The sequence below is a fragment of the Pezoporus occidentalis genome, unplaced genomic scaffold (genome assembly GCF_034315485.1).
Source record: "Pezoporus occidentalis ecotype Australia unplaced genomic scaffold, CSIRO_AGI_Poc_V1 ctg121, whole genome shotgun sequence".
In the NCBI taxonomy this organism is placed as follows: domain Eukaryota; kingdom Metazoa; phylum Chordata; class Aves; order Psittaciformes; family Psittacidae; genus Pezoporus; species Pezoporus occidentalis.
This window is the reverse complement of record NW_026913006.1, coordinates 521,213-540,301: the sequence shown is the minus strand read 5'-3', so window position 1 is coordinate 540,301 and position 19,089 is coordinate 521,213. Positions and strand designations below refer to the sequence as shown.

At 40.5% G+C, this 19,089-nt stretch overlaps 2 protein-coding genes across 2 annotated transcripts in view; one reads left to right on the top strand and one right to left on the bottom strand.

Annotated features, from left to right (window-relative positions):
- ANO5 (anoctamin 5) overlaps positions 1 to 19,089 on the top strand; it is a 315,349-nt gene that overhangs the window by 230,278 nt on the left and 65,982 nt on the right. The gene's annotated exons all lie outside the window — the stretch shown is intronic.
- On the bottom strand, positions 4,673 to 6,148 carry FANCF (FA complementation group F). The gene has a single exon (XM_062607239.1). It carries the CDS (start codon positions 6,136 to 6,138, stop codon positions 4,939 to 4,941), a length of 1,200 nt encoding a protein of 399 aa, XP_062463223.1. The 5' UTR covers positions 6,139 to 6,148; the 3' UTR covers positions 4,673 to 4,938.

Sequence of the window (19,089 nt, the reverse complement as noted above, 5' to 3'; positions counted from 1 at the left end):
CAAGGAATTAAAGTGAGGTTGGTACATGAATGACTTGAATGTTGAAGCAGTAGCTATGTTAACCAGTCTATTGTGGCTACATCTGAAAAGCTGTAAAAGAGAATGCACCTTAACTATGTGTTTATCTCTGTTAATGAATGTAGTCCACTGCTACAGATACCTCTTTTTCTGAAATCCTTAAAGAAGTATATAGGTAAGGGAGAACAAAAGTATTTGTTGTGAGGCTGTCATCTTAATCTGAAATTCAGTACAGGCACATAACTGACTAATAGCTGCATTTGGTCAAAATTATGTTTCATCCCTCATGAGACAGATAAAATACTGAGAGCAAAAAGCTTCTGAAAGGGATTTCTATTAATTATTAACTGATTAAAAGCTACTTTTCCTGACCACACTAGTGATTAAAGTCTATTTGAGGGAAGATAGGATATTTGTTCTTTTGCTCTCACCTCTGTCAGAGCAGCCCCTATTTAAATAAGCACCATTTCCTACCCTGCACACACAATTACATTTCTCATTCACAACCCTAGTATTCCTGCCTGTTAAACCATTGATTGCAGTGGTCATCAGGGAACACAGAGGCTGAGTGCTTTAGCAGAGGAGCCAACATCTAATCAAGTATCTTGGACAGGTTTTTTTTTCTTTTCACAACATGCACAAACCAAGTGCTGTCCCCAGCTGCAGCAAAGGCTCAGTTTTGGTGAACGGGAAATCTACCCTTTCTCCAGGGCCTCCATAAGGCAGCAGTTTTCTGCCTTTTCTCCTCACCATCTCCACATTCGATTTATTTTTCTCCAACTCTACCCCATCAAACTACATAAGCTTCTCAAGCAGATGATTCTCAGGCCATGTTCTATGCTGTATTCTGCATGGCAGTGGTGTGGAGGCCTTCACAGGTACTCTGTAACAGGTCATTCATCCAGACTGGTCACAAGAATTAGAATTTAGCTTTAAATCTTCCATTTTTCAGAAACAGCAGAAAATAAACTAAAATCATAGAATCATAAAATGGTTTGCATTGGAAAGGGCCTTAAGATCATCTAGTTCCCACCTCCCTGCCATGGGCAGGGACACCTTACACCAGACCATGTCACCCAAGGCTCTGTCCAACCTGCTCTTGAACACTGCCAGAAAGAGCATTTACCACTTATTTGGGCAACCTGAACCTGTCCCACTGCCTCATCCACAAGTAAAGAACTTCTTCCTTATATCTAATCTGAACTTCCGCCATTTCAGTTTAAACCCATCAGCCCTTGTCCTGTTGCTGCAGTCCCTGATGAAAAGTTCTTCTCCAGCATCCTTGTAGGCCAAGCAATTTCAATTAGCTTTGTAGTTAAACAGCACTTGGAAATACTACTGCCATGTGACCAAAATATTACTCTCTTTTTATCATCTAAAAAGAGTCACTCAAAAATAAAATAAATAAAAATCACTCGTTGTCACTGAAAACTAAGAACATTAGATCCTTATTTACTTAGCTAGCAGGTGAGGGAAAGAAACCTGGCATGCAAAACAAGAATTCCTTTTAATGCCTTAACAGACTTTTCAACTGGACATTCTGATTTTCACTTGTTTTCAGTCACAATGGGGATCATATATTCATCTGAACAGTACCAATCTTCTTATTTTTCCTAAATGATTAATTTTTTCTTCACCATTTATCCTTATTCAAGTATCTAGATACATACTGAAAATTACTATTAGAACACACAATAAGTTTTCTTCTATATTTAGCTTAATAAGGTTATTACAAAGTAAGAGAACTTCACAGAAGAAACAGAAAAAAAGCAACTTAGTACCCTGACATCTCCTAGCATATCACCTGCAGAGAGTTATGGTACTGTTTGCAAAAAAGGTAAAATCTTTTCCTTTATTACTTAAAAAAAAAAGGCAAAATATATCCATCTTAGCAAGTAAAATCCTCCTGGTCCACTTCACAATCCTGACCAATCTTCTGAAGCAGGGTTAAAGCAGTTAATCATTATTTCAATAGAGAAAATAGAGATCTGCTTCTCTTTATTAGTATCAAGGGAAGAAGGTGATAGGTGAAGAGGATGTAGTCTGTCATTTCCAACATCTTCCTTCAAATGACAGTTCAGATGGTACAGGTCAAGAGTTTTCAAATTTGGGCTGCAAACCTCAGCATGCAAATATGAGCTGAAGAGGGAGGAAGTTACAGACATCACACTTCTTCCTTTTCTGTTAACACTTCTATTAAAAATTGAGTTCCAAACAATTGTGATTGTCATTTGCACAGCTACCTGGCAAACTCAACCACCATGCTGAAATAACAGGCATGTGGACTGCTGCAGTTATTTCAATAAATGCCATATGGATTTTGGAATTTGGTAATCATGGATCTGGCACCTCTTTTATAATGTATTTGGGATAGATCGGAATGTTTTTATGAAATTCCTATAAGCAGGTGTTTCTGCCTCACTGAGGCTAAACTACCTTTTACTCTTCAGTTTCCTGTAAGGAAGATGGAATTGGAAATCAAGCATGCCTGTCTGCGTTGGCCCACCTCTTGCCTTCCCCTCCCTGATTATTTCTTTAATTTCTTAATAAAGTCATACTGAACAGCCTATTACTTCCTAACTACTCCAGTAGATGATTCTGTTGTTACATTAGCTAGTAAAAGGTGTTTAATAATATTGGAAAGAAGACATCTGTGTTCATGAACTGAATTTTGTAAGAGAAAGCTTAAGTTTATTAAAAGCAAGACGTGAAACAGTCCCAGTACAACCTCCCTGCAAGCATCAGATTTATCCCAGAAATAATTACAAGCTGCTAAGAGACTTAAATCACAGTCAACATGCTGAGTACATTAGGAAACCTATCTAGCCTGACAAGCAAAACCAAGGTTTAGCTCTCATTGTAATTTGTCACAGACACTCAAGTACCTGGGAAAAGTAAGTTTTTACAGAGTTGTGATGAATTATCCCTTACTAGGAGAAGGAATGCCAGCAGCTTCTACCCAGTTTTCCCCATTAGATCCCCACAAAGAAGGAGCACTGATAAGGTTTGTTCTGTTACTGTAACATTTGTAATTTTACTGCAATATTTGAAATTCAATCTTAACACAGCCAGGGAGAAGGGAATGATTTTGACTAGGGCCTTTGGGTATATCATCCACCAGGAACCTCTGATAGCAAAAAGTATTCTGAGACAGAAAATCTTATGCCTGTTAAAAGCATTAAGAGCAAGCTCAAATGCAGAGTTTCCATACCAAATGCCAAAACTAACGCAGGGAACCATGGCTAGACAACCTAAATTCAAACTTCATGCTTTATACTTCAGGGCAGTTTTCAACACCTATAGACAGCATTCATATTTCTTCTGATACCACAAAAATACTGACTCAATCCTGAGGTCTACTGCCACAGTGCTGTTTTTTAATGCTGACCACCACAAGCTGCAGAGGGGGGGACAACCCTGTTTAAGAAAGAGCAAGACAACTGACACAGCTGTAGCTTTTAGAATGAGTTCATCTGCAGAGCTCTGTAACTTCATCACCTCAACTGACATGATGTAGCAAGGAATCCAAAGCAAACAGCCATATTTTTGATGGGAGATTAGCAGCATGTTCTTCTATCTAAAGCGTTACTCTTGAGTATCTCTTTTGTTTTAGAAGAGGGGAAAGAATAAGAACTTATTTATGACTTTAATTATTTCCATACATGTTAGAATTGGCCTTCTCCCAGATAAACAATGTTCATCCCCTTATACTAACTGTTTCCATTCAAAAAAATCACAAAATTCTTCCCACTCTAGTTTTGCAGAAATACCTGCCATAGCTGTATATACTATTTTATGTTACAGTAGAGGCTATTCTAATGAGCTTCAATCCAGTTTATACTTTTCAATGTCATTTGCTTTTTTAAGTTTCTAAGCAGAAGCAAAGCACCTTTTAACCCCTCTTAAAGGAACTTCAGGAACAGAAGATATCTCAACTGATCTTGAAACTAAAGGAATGTGGGCCACAGGAAATCTGACAGGTACTCCACACAAAAGATTAATTAAGACTTTTTGCAATATTTACATACATTTCCCCCATCTTCCTCAACTACTCTTTTATCACACTGTGTGGTTTTGTTCATACAGAGCTAAAGACACATGAACACATTACCTCTGCATTACAACACTCCTTTTAAATTAAGATAACATGGAAACTACCCTGATCAAGCTCTGTTCACAGAAACTGATTAAACATAAAAGAATGAAAAAAAAATAAAGTTTGCTGTCCACTCACTTTTCTGCAACACAAAAAAAAACCCTAAAGAAAAGTATTGTAACAGGCTATGGAAAACAGAAGAAAATCACAGAGAATACCCTACATTTTCCAGCAGCTTTCTTAGGAAATACTTGCATATTATCATATAATATAGCAACAACTAAAATCTAACTTTAACTTTTCAATAAGCTTTCCAGTTGACTCCTTCTCACCTGCACTTACACCAAGGGGCTAAGTCAAATGCAAGAGCTGAAGAAGCATGAAAGCAGCCACCACAGCAGACAGCCCAATGAAGACAACCACAACTAAATTAATCCTTAATTAGGGGTTTTCACATTTCAAACTCCACCTTCGAGATTTTAGTCAGCCTCCATCAGCTAGGGACAACTACCACGACCATATCTCAACTATATTCTAAACAGAAAACTCTTCAATATATGAAAAGGAAAGCATTTTCATTTTATTAGGTGAACAGCAAGTACTGAAGACATTTCCTGCGGTGACCAGAATTAACAGCAGAATTACAAGAAAGTACCAAGCTTCCCCGAGAGAGTTCACATGCAGTCAGGAACGCAAGATCAGCAGTCACAACAATGCTTGGCTTTCAACCCATAGAGGTACAGTTTTCTTGTGTTTCATATTAAACAAAGTTAAGCAGACTTCCTGAATCTTGGAAATGTTCATGTTGCTTTTGCATTCAGGCATTAGCATTCTGCATCTTTCCTCAGACATTCCTCTATTTCCATAAGTAAGTCAGTCCACACACTTAGGCCACGGACTTGAAAGTCCCCATCTTGTGCTTTCAGGAGTTTCACAGCAGCCTGTGTCTGTCCCTTGAGTACTGCAGGTCCCTGACAAAGGCAGGTGAAGCGCTCCCTCAACTGTTCCCAGGACAAAGCAGCTTTGTTAGGCCAATTTATAACCCACCGCCCCTGCAAGGGGTCATAGAGCAAATGGCTTCCGCAGCCGGTTAAGAGGTCCAAATAAGGTCTGCTTAACTGGGAATAGTGACCAGCTAGGGAAGCAAGAAGGGATCCTGGGAGGAAAAGGCAGAAGGCAGAGAACCTCTCCTGGTTCCCCAGCAGCCAGGAAAGCAGGGGTCCGGCAACGCACTTGTCTCCTATGGCACTCGCCCAGTTTCCTTCTAGGCTGTTCCCAGCCAGATCCCCGTCTCCAGCCTGGTCAGGGCCGTTCCCCTGCCCCAGCAGCGCTGCCGCCACCACTTCGAAGGCCCGTAGCATGGGGAGCTGCTCCAGCACAGCTGACAGCCAACGCGGCGGCCCCGCGGACTCCTCAGCAGGCTCGGTCTCCTGCCTCTCCTCCCGCAGCCGGCCAAGCAGCAGCTGTGCCTCTGCTTGCAGCTGCGCTTCCGTATCTGCCGGGGGCCGCGGCGGGCCGCTGGGCAGCGCCAGCAACCGGGAGGCAGCTTTCCGGCGGGCAAGGAGTGCCAGGCTGTGGGGCTCCGGGCCGGCCTCCCCGCCAGGAAGCTGCAGCAAGCTATGGAGCAGGCAGCGGCAGGCGGTGGGCGGCAGAGCGCGGTTCTCCAGCAGCGCCAGGCCCAGCAGCTGTGGGCAGCGGCCCAGGTGCGAGAAGCCGAGCGGAGGGCTCGGCTGAGCCCGCCGCAGCCGCCGCCCGAGGACCTCCCGGAGCCGAGGCCGGGTGCGGAAGCGATCGTGGACATGCTGGAAATACCGGGCCCACTCTAGAGCTCGGACCAAGGTCAGGGAGTCCCAGTCCCGCACCAGCGCGGAGCGGGAGCCGGCCAGGAGTGCGGGCAGCTGCTCCACCTGCTCCAGTACAGCCTCCATAGCGAGCAAGCCGAACAGCCCTCGCGCCAACCGTTTGAGCAGAGGTCCTGCCTCCCCCCGGAACTGGGGCCAATCCGAGCCGGAGATGGAGGACATTTGTAACTCTATTGGCTCAGTCAGATGTCAATCTGATGCGGTTTGAGTCTCGGTTAAAGGAGACCTTAACCGCTCTAAGCCCTCAGCGAAAAACGGGAAAGTTGAGCCGAATTAAAGTGTTAAAAACGAGGTAGGACTAAGTTAAAAAAGTCAAACAAAACCGCTAAGAGCCTTAGAATAAACCTGAGAATGATATCTGTAAATGCCCTTTAAAAAGCCCACAGCTCCAGGAGCAAACATCCCCTGCCCTACATTTTGGGGACATTTCCTGCTTTCTGTGGTATGCCCTGTCCCTGGAAGGCAGCCATGACAGAGCATCTTGTGGCACTGGGTTGCCCCCCAGTACTGCCCCCAGCTCAGCACCCTGCCATGGCACAATCCCACTACGCCCACACAGCTGGGCTCACCCTCCTGACGTTCATTAACAGTTTCTCAGGGTACCTGACCTCCCCCTCTACCTGTTCTAGTCCTCTGGTTGATGTAGATACAATGGCTAACATGCACCAGGGCCTTCTGGGCGCTGACACATACAGGGTTTACCACACAGACATCATGGCAGACATGCACCATAACTACTTCTGTCTACAGCCAGGAAAGGACACCCCTTCTCCCTTTCCTGCCTCTGCCAGCTGAAGAACAGTTTTACACTGTGAGCTATTGGTATTGTGTGTAGCTCACAGGAGGTGGCCTACCTGTTGCAGTGACTGTTCCCGGCTGCTTCTCTCATGTCCATTAAGTCCAGGGCTTCTGCTTGGCTGGGAGACAGGTCCTTTGTGTCCTTCCTCATCCCTGTGACAACCCTGCTATGCACAGCACTCCCCCACAGTAGGCAACAGGCAGCGGGGCTTCTAGAACCTTACACAGGTGCCCTCTGTGCTCCTGAGGGGATGAGGGGGCATCACGGCCTCTGGGAGCTGCTGCCTGCCCCTCTGGGACTCCAAAAGCCCCCGGGTTATAAACTTGGACACTCCACGGGTACAGAGGGAGCAGAGAGACCCAGTGAGCCCCTGGAGTATCGCTGGGCCTGGAGCTGGGCTGCAGCAGTGCCCAAGGGAGGAGGCAGTCATCTGAACTGGGCTGCACTGGGCTAGGTGTGCAGTAGTGTTCTGTGCCCTTCTGGTCTATGGAGCTTGTAATAACCTCTCCATGGCTGCAGATTTATATTTCCAGGTATCATTCAAATAATGAATGTGTTCCTCTTGAAAAAAATCTCTTTCAACATTTCTATTAAATATTTCTGGAATGATAAACATGAAATTGGCTACAAGTGGCTAGAAATTTATTGTATTGTTAACAAATTACCTATTACCTGCCTTGTCCCCATATATTCTAAAGCATATTATAAGCTAATACATATTGAAGAGAAGATAGAACATGCAAACTTTTCAGTTGCATGCAGTTGCATGCAACACTTTGGGACATGTTACTTACACACATAAGTGACAGAAACATGAGGTGGTTGGAACATAGAATCACAGAATGGTTGGAGTTGGAAAGGACTTTAAAGCTCATCCAGTTCGAACCCCCTGCCATGGGCAGGGACACCTTCCACTAGACCAGGTTGCTCAAAGTGTGATTACATATTATGTACTTTGGCCTCTCAGTTATGTTTAATCCAGCATCTCTTGTGTTCAGTAGCATAAAGGAAAAAAAAACAACAGTTCAGTACTAGTTTAGTGACGAATATTTCTGGAGTATATGCTTCAAGTCATAAAGAGAAGAAATTTCCCTGTACACCAGAAAACTTCTCACAAGAAGTCTTCCACATTAGTGTTCTTTTCTTTATTGGATAAAGTATATGGGTTTATATCCTGTGAATGTCTCTGTATGTTCCACTTGAAATAAATGAAATAATCTCATTTGCAGCACCAGGAAACTCACAAAACCAAGTTGCAGAAATCTAACCAGACTAGAAGAAACACTGGGTAGTATGGTATATGGAATACTCTTGCATGTGAAGGGAGATGGCTTGTGTGTTCTAATGGATCTCCGCAGACTTGCCTGAAAAACTGAATTTCTGTTCTGTGAAAAACTGATTATTTCAGCGTTCGGTTCTGTCTCAAATTAGGGTGAAAAGTCTAAATATCGGCACTTTTTCTCACAGAGGTAGAGTTTGATATCTCTGTAATAAATGGTTCATGCAAATGTATTTCTAAATATTGAAGTTGCATTTGGAATCTCCAGTCACAATGGAGAGACATAAAATGAAAACAGAGCCTAACCTGGAGAATCAGCAGAGTTCTGCACTAGAAGACAAATTTGCATTAGAAGCATTAGAAGACAAATTCAAGAAACTAAAGTAATAAGGATAATACTGAGACAATTCTGTTTCATATAATGAATTTTTACAAAACAGTAACACTTAAAAACAGTAATTTTTTTTTCATGTTCAACATTGAGGAAATTTCCACACTGAGTTTTGTATCCTTAATTAGGAGCCTAGCCACTCTCAAAAGGCATTTCAGAACCTTCCACTGCAAGACTGAAATCTATTTATCTGTTGACTGATCTGCTGAGAGTGGTGCCATGTAATAATCAAATTAAATTGAAGAAATGTGGTTTGGTGGTGGTTTTGGTTGTTTGGTTGTTTGGTTGGTTTGTTTTGTTTTTGTGGGGTTTTGGGTGTTTTTGTTTGTTTGTTTGGTTGGGTTGGGTTGGGGTTTTCTGTTTTTGTTTTCCCTCACAAGTGACTTATTTTCATGGAGCCTTTAGATACTAGTACTCTTTTTTGTGTGAGCAGTCTTAGTTTTAGTTAAGCAGTAGCTTGTGTAGCTGTATGTTTCTTGTTATGAACAGCAAGACTGCTAAGAATTTGTATTTTGTAGTTACTATCTACTTATGTTAAGTCTCTTGGTACCCAATAGTTTTGCTGAGTTGTCTAGGCATTGTTTAAAAGTGTTTGTACAGAGTTGGTTTTGTATCTGAGGAACATCTATAGGATAGTGGGGAGATATTTAGGAGGTAAATACTGAGCAAGATTGAGGAGGTGAGGGAGAGAGTTAATGTTGGGAAAAGGGATGGGAAAGGTTGGGTCAGGCTCCGGGGAGACACAGTAAGAGCATAGAGATGGTGGGGATAGAATGGTGAGTGGATTTTCAGGTAGCTTTGTGTTTTCTACTTAAATTGACTGCTTTATAAGAAAAACCTTAAAAGTCCATTTCTAGCTCTTGCTAGGGGTATATGAGGTATATGAGTTTGCTTCCTTTATTAGTGAGTCTTTTACTATTTCCCTGCTGTTCTAGGTGTTTGGATGTGTATTTCATTCCATGTAAACTATGTAGTTTATTTTTTTTTCTTAACAAGAAGTGGAACCTATGAAGATATCATAAAAGAAAGTTATATAGATTGTATGTATGAGTGCGTGAGACTTTATGCTATGGAGGATGGGGAAATATTTTGAAGTAGCATTTTTCAGGTATTTTGAAGACTGATTACTTGATTACACAGTCTGAAGAGTCATCTCTTTGTTTTGTCTGAATTAAAAGCAAAGAAGAAAGCAGAAGAGAAAATGGCATATTTTGTATGATAGGCTAGAGCATAGATTTATAATTGCAACTGTATTGTTTAAGCTCTGTTCTATGTGCTTCTTACAAGTAGCTCTGAGAGTGTGAATGGGAGTAGTGTTTTTTGTGTTGTGGGTTTTGGTTCTGTTTGCTTTGTTGCAGAGGGTGTTTATTTATTCTCAATGAAGTCTGATTTTTATTTCAATCTCTGAAATAAGCATTAAAATAAGAAAAGAGAATGTGAGAGTATTCATCTGTCATTGTGTTAAGCTGTAGCAAATATTTCTTCATTTGAGCTTTTGATTGATAAGATACGTGGCAATGAAAGTTGTTGAGCAAGTATGGAAAAGGTCTGTTAGACACGGTATCTGGGAAGTCATTTCCACAGCTCCATGAAAACAAACTTACTTTTCAGTGAAGCACTGCAGAGCGATTTCGCAAGCCCTGCATTTAGTATGAATTACTGCACTGTTTTATCTAAGCTGAGAAGTCAAGTAAAAGATTCATACAAAGTTTTATGGAACCTAGTGAGTTTCTTCACTCTAGTTATGGAGCCAGTAAAATTCACCCTGGCAGGGAATATAAGTTCTGAAGCAAAACTTGTCAAAGTAGCCAGAAGTCTGGATTCCATTGTATTTTCCTTCCTCTCAGAAGCTGTATTGGCTGTAACATGGTATTTCACCTTAATAGACATTTAGGATGCTGTCTACTCAGTCTCTAGTGTTACAAAACTCCAGAATGGTGTTTTCTTAGGTAGGAGGTGTTATTTCAAATTACAAAAATGAATACATTGAGAGACATGTTTGATCATCTGCTAGGTTTCTAGCACTAATGCTCACTTTTCAACTTTAAGGAGGTTTGTTTAGCTGCCTCAAATTGTATGCTAGGCATAAAGTTGCCACACTTATTGTACTGTATATTATGTATGTTGAAGACTCTGAACTTGTGGACCATTCTTGTAGAATTTCTTCCCGCTTCTGTACCAGACTTTGTGGAAGATGGGTAATTAGTCAAGCCAGGACCTGTTGGACTGTATTACCCCTTCCATAACTTATGGTGAGGCTCTTAAATTTTTTTGTCAATGTAATCTCTCATAGTTTAAAAACTAGCAAGGCTGTAGTGGGCTTTTGGAATGAGAACAGATCAAATTGCATAATAAAGGTATCGAACCTACCAGTTTGTACATCAGTGTGGGTCACAGACTGTACAAGAAGTGTATTTGTGGGAGGATTTCATAGAATCATAGAATAGTTAGGGTTGGAAAGGACCTCAAGATCATCTAGTCCCAACCCCCCTGCCATGGGCAGGGACACCTCACACTAAACCATGTCACCCATGTCCAACCTGGCCTTGAACACCGCCCGGGATGGAGCATTCACAACTTCCTTGGGCAACCCGTTCGAGTGCCTCACCACCCTTACAGGAAAGAACTTCTTCCTTATATCCAATCTAAACTTCCCCTGTTTGTTTTAACCTGTTACCCCTTGTCCTATCACTACAGTCCCTAATGAACAGTCCCTCCCCAGCATCCCTATAGGCCCCCTTCAGATACTGGAAGGCTGCTATGAGGTCTCCACGCAGCCTTCTCTTCTCCAGGCTGAACAGCCCCAGCTTTCTCAGCCTGTCTTCACACGAGAGGTGCTCCAGTCCCCTGATCATCCTCATGGCCCTCCTCTGGACTTGTTCCAACAGTTCCATGTCCTTTTTATGTTGAGGACACCAGAACTGCACACAATACTCCAGGTGAGGTCTCACAAGAGCAGAGTAGAGGGGCAGGATCACCTCCTTTGACCTGCTGGTCACACTCCTTTTCATGCAGCCTAGGATACGGTTGGCTTTCTGGGCTGCGAGTGCACACTGCTGGCTCATGTTAAGTTTGTCATTGGCCAACACACCCAAGTCCTTCTCCGCAGGGCAAATTTCTCCTGAATCCTCTGTGTGCTCCAGTTAGGATAGCACAAGAAGTTCTACAAAGGCTGACTGTAGCCTATCACCATGTTAGTAGCAATGCCCAGTTGTGATGAGCTAGACCTGTGATTTCAATAACCAATGCAGTGACTAAGCAGCAGTTTTATAATGTGCTAGAGTGAAAATTGTTTGAAAAACAGTGTGTTGAAATGAGTCCTGTAGGTCATTACTGAGAACCTAAAAAAACACTCCAGGAATTATGTCTAGCTATACCAAAACTGAATTTTGGGGAAGTTATTATGAACAGATAGACTTCGCTGCCTAACCGCATTTTTATTTTAACACTATGAGTCAGGACTACACTTTACAAAGCTAGAGTATAGCTCTTGAATACTTTAAATAAAATTGAGTGGCAAATTGTGCCACCTACTTCTGTTAATAGTTGATTAGAAGTGGTGAAGTTAGTAGATATTTACACAGTTGCCTCTTGCTAGATAAGCCAAGTTAACTGCATCATGTGTGCACTCCAAAACCAGTTGCAGTTAAGTGTGTATGAGCTATAACCAGTTTTAGCTTAAGATTGCTTGAGCTATTGCATTTTAGGTTGTGTTTGCTGTAGGATAAGAGCATGCAGGCAGTCACTTAACATCACTCAGGTGATGAATGGAAAGGTATTAAGCTGTGTGATTTGATCACTTGCTGTTGTTTGTGATACCTTCTAGAGGGGGTTAACTTGCTGTTTTGTGGTGGTGGGTTTGATAAATCACAGCATGTACTGGTAAGAGTATTTGTCTACATACCCTTTTCTGGGATTCTTTTCTTTAAGTCAAGAAAACACTTAGTTACTTATGCAAAGTACTTCTATTATTTGAAGTCCACAAATTCAGCCTTCTGTGGCAGTTTGAACCCACCCACCCTTTTAGAGTACCTGTTAAGAAGTGTCTTAATGAGCTATCTGTTTCAGATCCCATCTTATCAGAATCCCTTAATAATCCCTGGATAACATCATGTTGATATGTAATGCTATGGTACTTGTAGGAAGTCAAGCATACTACTAGGACTAAGCTTAGTCTATATCATGGGTTTAGTATTAAACAATTAAGTGTCTTGAAAAGTATTGGGTGGGTGGGGGGAATATGTACATGTAAGGATAGCAACTAAAAATTCTTTCCTACTCCTAAATTCTGTGTATTTCCGATTGTTGTCATTCACAAGAGTACAGGGAGATATTATAAACACACTTTCATGTTGGAATTGGTTCTATTTTTCACTTACATAAAAATATATATAAAACTCAGCGCAAGACAACTATGTATAGAGCTATTTATACATATGTCTGGGTTCTTGTAAGTCACTTGGATTATCTTACTTTCATTGCCCTAATGTCCCGAGAACATATTATCAGATACACTAATATCACTCCTTCATAGCTCTGTACAGTGTCTTAAGAATAATAGCTGTCCATGTATGCAAAGATAGCTGTGTTAAAGCACACACATGCACATGCTGGATAGATATTTCTTTTTCTTGAGCAGTAAGGCTTTTAAGTATCTGTTGTTTCCATTTTCATGTCTCCAAAGCTTTTATGTGAATTCTTCCAGCACTTTTCTCATTATTCTCTCAACCCTTCCTCTGCTGAGTGGCTGGGGCTTCCAGACATATAACCTGAAATGTCCTGGGAGAATTTACATAAAAACAATAAAGCCAAGGAAATGGAAACGACAGAATATATACATAATTTTTTTTCAGTCTTTGCTAAGAAGCTCACTGGTTAATATTTACAAAGATATTGAATTTTCCATATTAATATCCCTTTCACTGTGAAGCAAATATGGGATAGTGGAATGGTAAGAAGCATTACTTAAGTGAATGGGGGTTATATGTTAACCTCATTAATGATTAAAATATTTTATTTTTCTCCATAAAGAAGGCCATTCCATGCAGAAAAAAAAAAAAAAAATCATATAAATGGCTGGATCCAATAAATGTTAATGCAAAACTTTGAAGGGATATTTCTTCCTATTTAAGAAAAGATTAATGATTTGTTTGTTTAGCTAAACACATATTAAGGAATACTTGTTTCTGTTATTCATGCTCATAATATCCTCTGAAAGCAAATCAGTAAAACTGATACTGATGCTTATAGGATCAGTAGCAGAGTAAAACCATTTCAGTTTCTATTGCTGGCCACTTGGTTGTGTGCCTGTCTCTGGGAAATGCCCCTGGCAGGTTTTGTCAGAACCTTCCTGATGGAAAGCTCTTCATATCTCAGAAATTATTCCCCTGTTATATCATCCTAATATTGATGTATTCTGCAGAGCAGGCAGACTAAATAAACGCAGGCTTAACTTTTTTTCCTAGTTCCAGATTTTTTAACTTAATGGTGTTCTTTAATTTTTCCCACATTTTACTAAAAATACAGGTATTTAATTAGTAAAAGGGCCCAGAAACTAAACCACTTTGATCTGGTGTTGCGCATTTCCACAGCAGTTAGGATTTGGATATTTCAGATTAATTCCATATTATTTTGGTTTTCTGACTTGGTTTGTGGTCCAGTGCTGAGCTGCACTTAAGCATTTGTGCAATGGCAGAGGTTGGAGCCTTTGTGTAGATCCAAAAAGCATCACCATACAGGTAATTACATGTGTTGGAACGTTGTAGTTCATGCTTCATGTAGTTCTAGGCTGAGAAAGCTGGGGCTGTTCAGCCTGGAGAAGAGAAGGCTACATGGAGACCTCATAGCAGCCTTCCAGTATCTGAAGGGGGCCTATAGAGATGCTGGGGAAGGACTGTTCATTAGGGACTGTAGTGATAGGACAAGGGGTAACGGGTTCAAACTTAAACAGGGGAAGTTTAGGTTGGATATAAGGAGGAAATTCTTTCCTGTTAGGGTGGTGAGGCACTGGAATGGGTTGCCCAGGGGGGTTGTGAATGCTCCATCACCTGGCAGTGTTCAAGGCCAGGTTGGACGAAGCCTTGCGTGGCATGCTTTAGTGTGAGGTGTCCCTGCCCATGGTGGGGGGGTTGGAACTTGATGATCTTGAAGTCCTTTCCAACCCTAACTATTCTATGATTCTATGATTCTATAGCTGATCCACAGACTTTGCCATTAGCTTTCTCAAAGACAAGGAATTAGCAGTGCTAAATTAATGAATTGTATCTGCAGAAAAGAATGAGTTGTTTGGTTTTTTTTAAAAAGTGGCAGAGATTCTAGCACAAAGGATATTTGCATAAACCAAAAAGCCAGCAGAAAAAAATTGCTGTGTAGTTCATAGCTGTGGATGGGATGAAGGTGATAAGTGAAGATGAATTCCTAGAATTAAAGAATAAGCCTAAAAGAGAGGTCTTTATTAAAGATCCCTTTTTTATTAAGGAAACGGTATCAGTCACCCAGTAGTAAACCTGGAAATAATCAAAATCTTATTAATTCAATTTGTTCTAATGAAAGCAGCAAAACAACCATTCTTAGTTTAAACCACTGCTATGAGTGTCCTCATATTTCTTGATATTACAATAGTTTCTCTTCATTTGAGGGAATTACATTTTTAACCTCATCAAGCACTGATTACTTTCTAATGAATGAATTTTATACTCTGCATGGAGAAAACAGCACTCATGTGTAAGCGGCAAGGAGAAGCAAGACAGGCCAACCCAATATGGGTGATAAGCAAACTTCTACTTTATCTGTGACGCAGTTCACTTATATAGGCGTGGTATTTAGCCACGCCTCCTTGGCACAACAGTATTGGTTAGATCCACAGAGCTTCCCCCACGTTCTCCTCCCACCTCCGGTTTCCAGTTACCTGTGGGGCCTACCCCTTGCCTTGCTCGCACAGGCCTCTAAGGCTCCATGGCCTTGCTCTTAGAGCCATTCTGCAACACTCATGAAACAATGAAATTTTTCTTGTGTCTGTTTTTCTTGTTCTTATGAAATGCTGATGCTCATCAACACCAGAAAGAGTGTGAAGTTCTGTTAACTGATAATTTAAGATTCGTAAGGATCGGCTCCCTTGCTTTTTGTAGGAAGAGTTGGATCTAATAGTTCTTAGAAACTTTGTCTTCCAGACAAAGCTTGCCTATGATTGACTGTTCTAAACCACCTAAGGGAGTCAGGCACCTTGCCACAACAGCAAATCAATGGGAACCAGATGCTTGAGAGTCTTAAGAGCTCTTGAAAACTTGTGTATTACCGGAGATGCTTGTGTCCAAGTTAGGGCTCCTCATTCACCTAGAACAAGTGTTCTTTGCATCTGGCATTATTCATGATTGAAGCTGACATGTTTAACAGTTTAGAATTGGGGTGCAACTCACCTGAATACTGCAGACCTAGTGGACAGATGTTAAGAACTACAGTATAGAAATAATTGATCCAAGAGAATACTCCAGAGCATTTCCATAGGGGTAATCTGAGTCATTCTTTTAATCTCAAAATTAAATTGGCTTCTGTTTTCTTTGTCTTTGCTACCAAAGGTAGCAAACAGTGATTTCACTTGGAATGAGGAGCCGGAATTTTATACTGAATGAAGTTATCAAATGAAATGACTTGGAAGAAATCAAAATGTTAGTTCAGGTAAAACAGTTATGTTTTGGTTAATATTTTTGACTTAACCTTTAACTGAAAATTTTAAATTAAAATATTTTAAAGATTTAAAAAGTGAAACATTTGTTCAAAAGATTTTTCAAAAAGTATTTTAATTCTGTAGTAATATTGAGGAAGGAGGGTTACTTCTACATCAACAAACCTTTAAGCAGAGAATTTGGGAGATTTGACTTCAAGGAAGGCACTTTCCAGCTTTCCATTTAAATATTTGGAACCTTCTCTCATTAGTTTGAATAGATATGCACTGGTTTGAACTCTTCTTCCCTGACAATCTATTGAGACTTGGAAAAGAAGGCAGGGCCTTGTCAGTCCCTGTCCTGTTGACAAGGTGGAGATACATGGCTTGGTTCAAAATCACCCTTTCTCTTGCTGGTTTGGGAAGAACTGCAGAAGACGAAGAATTGGAAATGTAGAGACTGCCTGGTAGGATGCAGTGGTTCCTCAGACAGTAGGCTGAGAATGGGTTGATAGCCAGATGGAAACTATTTGTTTCTCCTTTTGCTTACATTACATGTTTTGTTGTTTGCTTCTCTGGCTATATAACTGTTTCTAATAGCATTTTGTGCTTCCTGGTTTCCAAGTCCTTTTCTTTTACAGTTTTGGAAAAGTTTTCAGATGGGAATGATTTCAACATGTGTATTTAGGCTTAATACTAAACATGTAAGGTTCAAGTTATACACAGCACATTGGGTCTAGGTAATTTGTTCTGCAAATAGATGCATTCTGCCTAGCTTGCTACTATGGCTAATGCATCACTATCTCAGGTAATTTTAATTAACTAGCTTGTTGGGAAGTACTGACAAAGATATTGGTCAAAAATAACAATATGGATGTTATTTCATTATTTCCTTACATGTTGTTTTAGTTAGGAAAATACAAACAGTGACTTAAGTCCTGTTCCAATTGTTCCTCTAGTTATAATACTAATGGACATAAACATGAAGTTGAATCTGTCAGACCTGGTCATGGATTTCCCATTATATTTGTTCCCAGAGTGATTCAGTGGCCCAGTTCTTAACAGCTCTCTGAACATACCCAGTCAGTTGTAACTGGTCTGTATAGAAATTACTGCCATGTTCTGTGAAATCCATGGAATTGTTCCAAATCCCTGGGGATAGTTTTGTTGAACTCTGCAAAACTGTGAGTCTTTGTTAGATTTTATTTTTCACTGTCTTTTCAGGGAGAGATATTCCAGACTCTCCCCCACCCCCCCCCCCCCCCCCCCCCAACCCTCCCAATTTACACATTGTGGGCCTGGCATTCTTTGTGTCTGCTCCACTTCCACAGCAGTGAAAATCTCCTGGCTTTATCAGCATTTCTCCCAGTCTCTGCCTTTTATAGCATTTCATGAAGAAGCAGCCAGTGAACTCAGTTTGTCACTAAAAAATAGGATCATGTGTTCTACCATACTTATTATTAGGTTAATAATCTGGGGTTTATTATTAGAGTAATGAAAATTAAAGTTACCCTTTGAAAGTCAGAATTTTTATCCAGTAAGCCTTCGTGAATGTTACAGTAGATGATGTGTATCACCAGTTTATGTCTTGGTAGATCACTGTATATGTTTGTGTACATTTTTTTCCTACAGATCAAAACATCACATGCATAACTACTAGGATGGAAATGGAGAGATCCTTTGGATGGATTTAGACCCTAGCACTTGCATATACTAAGACTGAAGAGTTTCAAATTACTGTCTTTCCCATCTTGTTTTTTGTCAAATGAAACCTGAGGGCCACAGATACACAGTACAGTATTTAGTAGTGAATTCCATCTGGAATTACCAGCAATTGAGTATCTCCTGCTATCATATCCTTTAGATAACTCATCTGTTTGGCCTACTTTGTTCTTTATTCTCATTTACCAGGTCCATGATATTTTGCACAAGTGGGTTTTCTTCTTTCCACATTTGTTGCATTATTTCTTGATTTTTTTATTATTCTGTGGGCTCTTTGGACTTGTGATGGTTGAAGAAAAACCAATGTATTAATTAAGATCACACTAAATAATATTTAATACTGAAATTCTGACCCTGGACTTATTTGCAAGCATGGGTATAATGTTCACAAGGTTAACCCCCTTCCCCCAAAAAAACAGCCCAAAAAACACAAACAAAAACAAACCAACCAACCAACCCCCCCCCCCCAAAAAAAAAAAAAAAAACAGACCATAAAAAAAAAAAAAAAAAACAAACAAAAACCAGAAAAACAAGCTATCTCTAGGTTTCTCATTATTGGTTTTGGGGCATCTGGTTTAAAGGCTGGTCTGAAATTTGATCTTGCTCAAATTCTCTCAATGTGTTTCAGCAACACGTGTCATTAATGAAGAGAGCTGGTAACCGGTCTCCCTGTTGTTTGTAATTCAGCCTATGACAGGCAGCAGGAAAGCAGAACAGTTTCGGCCAGCCCCAATTAGGAAAACATGCCCAAGGCATAGTCTGCAGCATAAACAGAGATATGTCAGGCTCCTCCCTAGAGGAAAACCAGTGTGCACTTGGCAATGATACTTTGCTTTTATTCTGAGCAAGAAACCTGTTGAACAAAATCACCTCCTTATTTTGACATTGGTATAGTTAATGGCAAGGATAAATAATTATTCCCAGTGGAAAGAAAGATCAGCTAGGCAAGGATAATCTGTGCTTGCAGGTGCTGAAGTAACGTGTGCAAAATGGTAATGAAAAATGTAAAGACTTAAGAAAGCATTTTTCGTCTGAAAGAAACATACTAAAAATATAAGCGCTTGGTTTTGGTCAGCAATTATAAATACCTCTATCACATTTGATATTGTAATGCTGTGAACTGGAGATTCTTCTGAAGGAAACTGCCATTCAACAACATGCCCTTACATGAAGAATAATGTCACAGAGATTACTGGAATTGAGCAACTTCTTCACAGCAAGAGGTAATATATTAAAAAAGCAATGGTTACCATCTGCGTTGA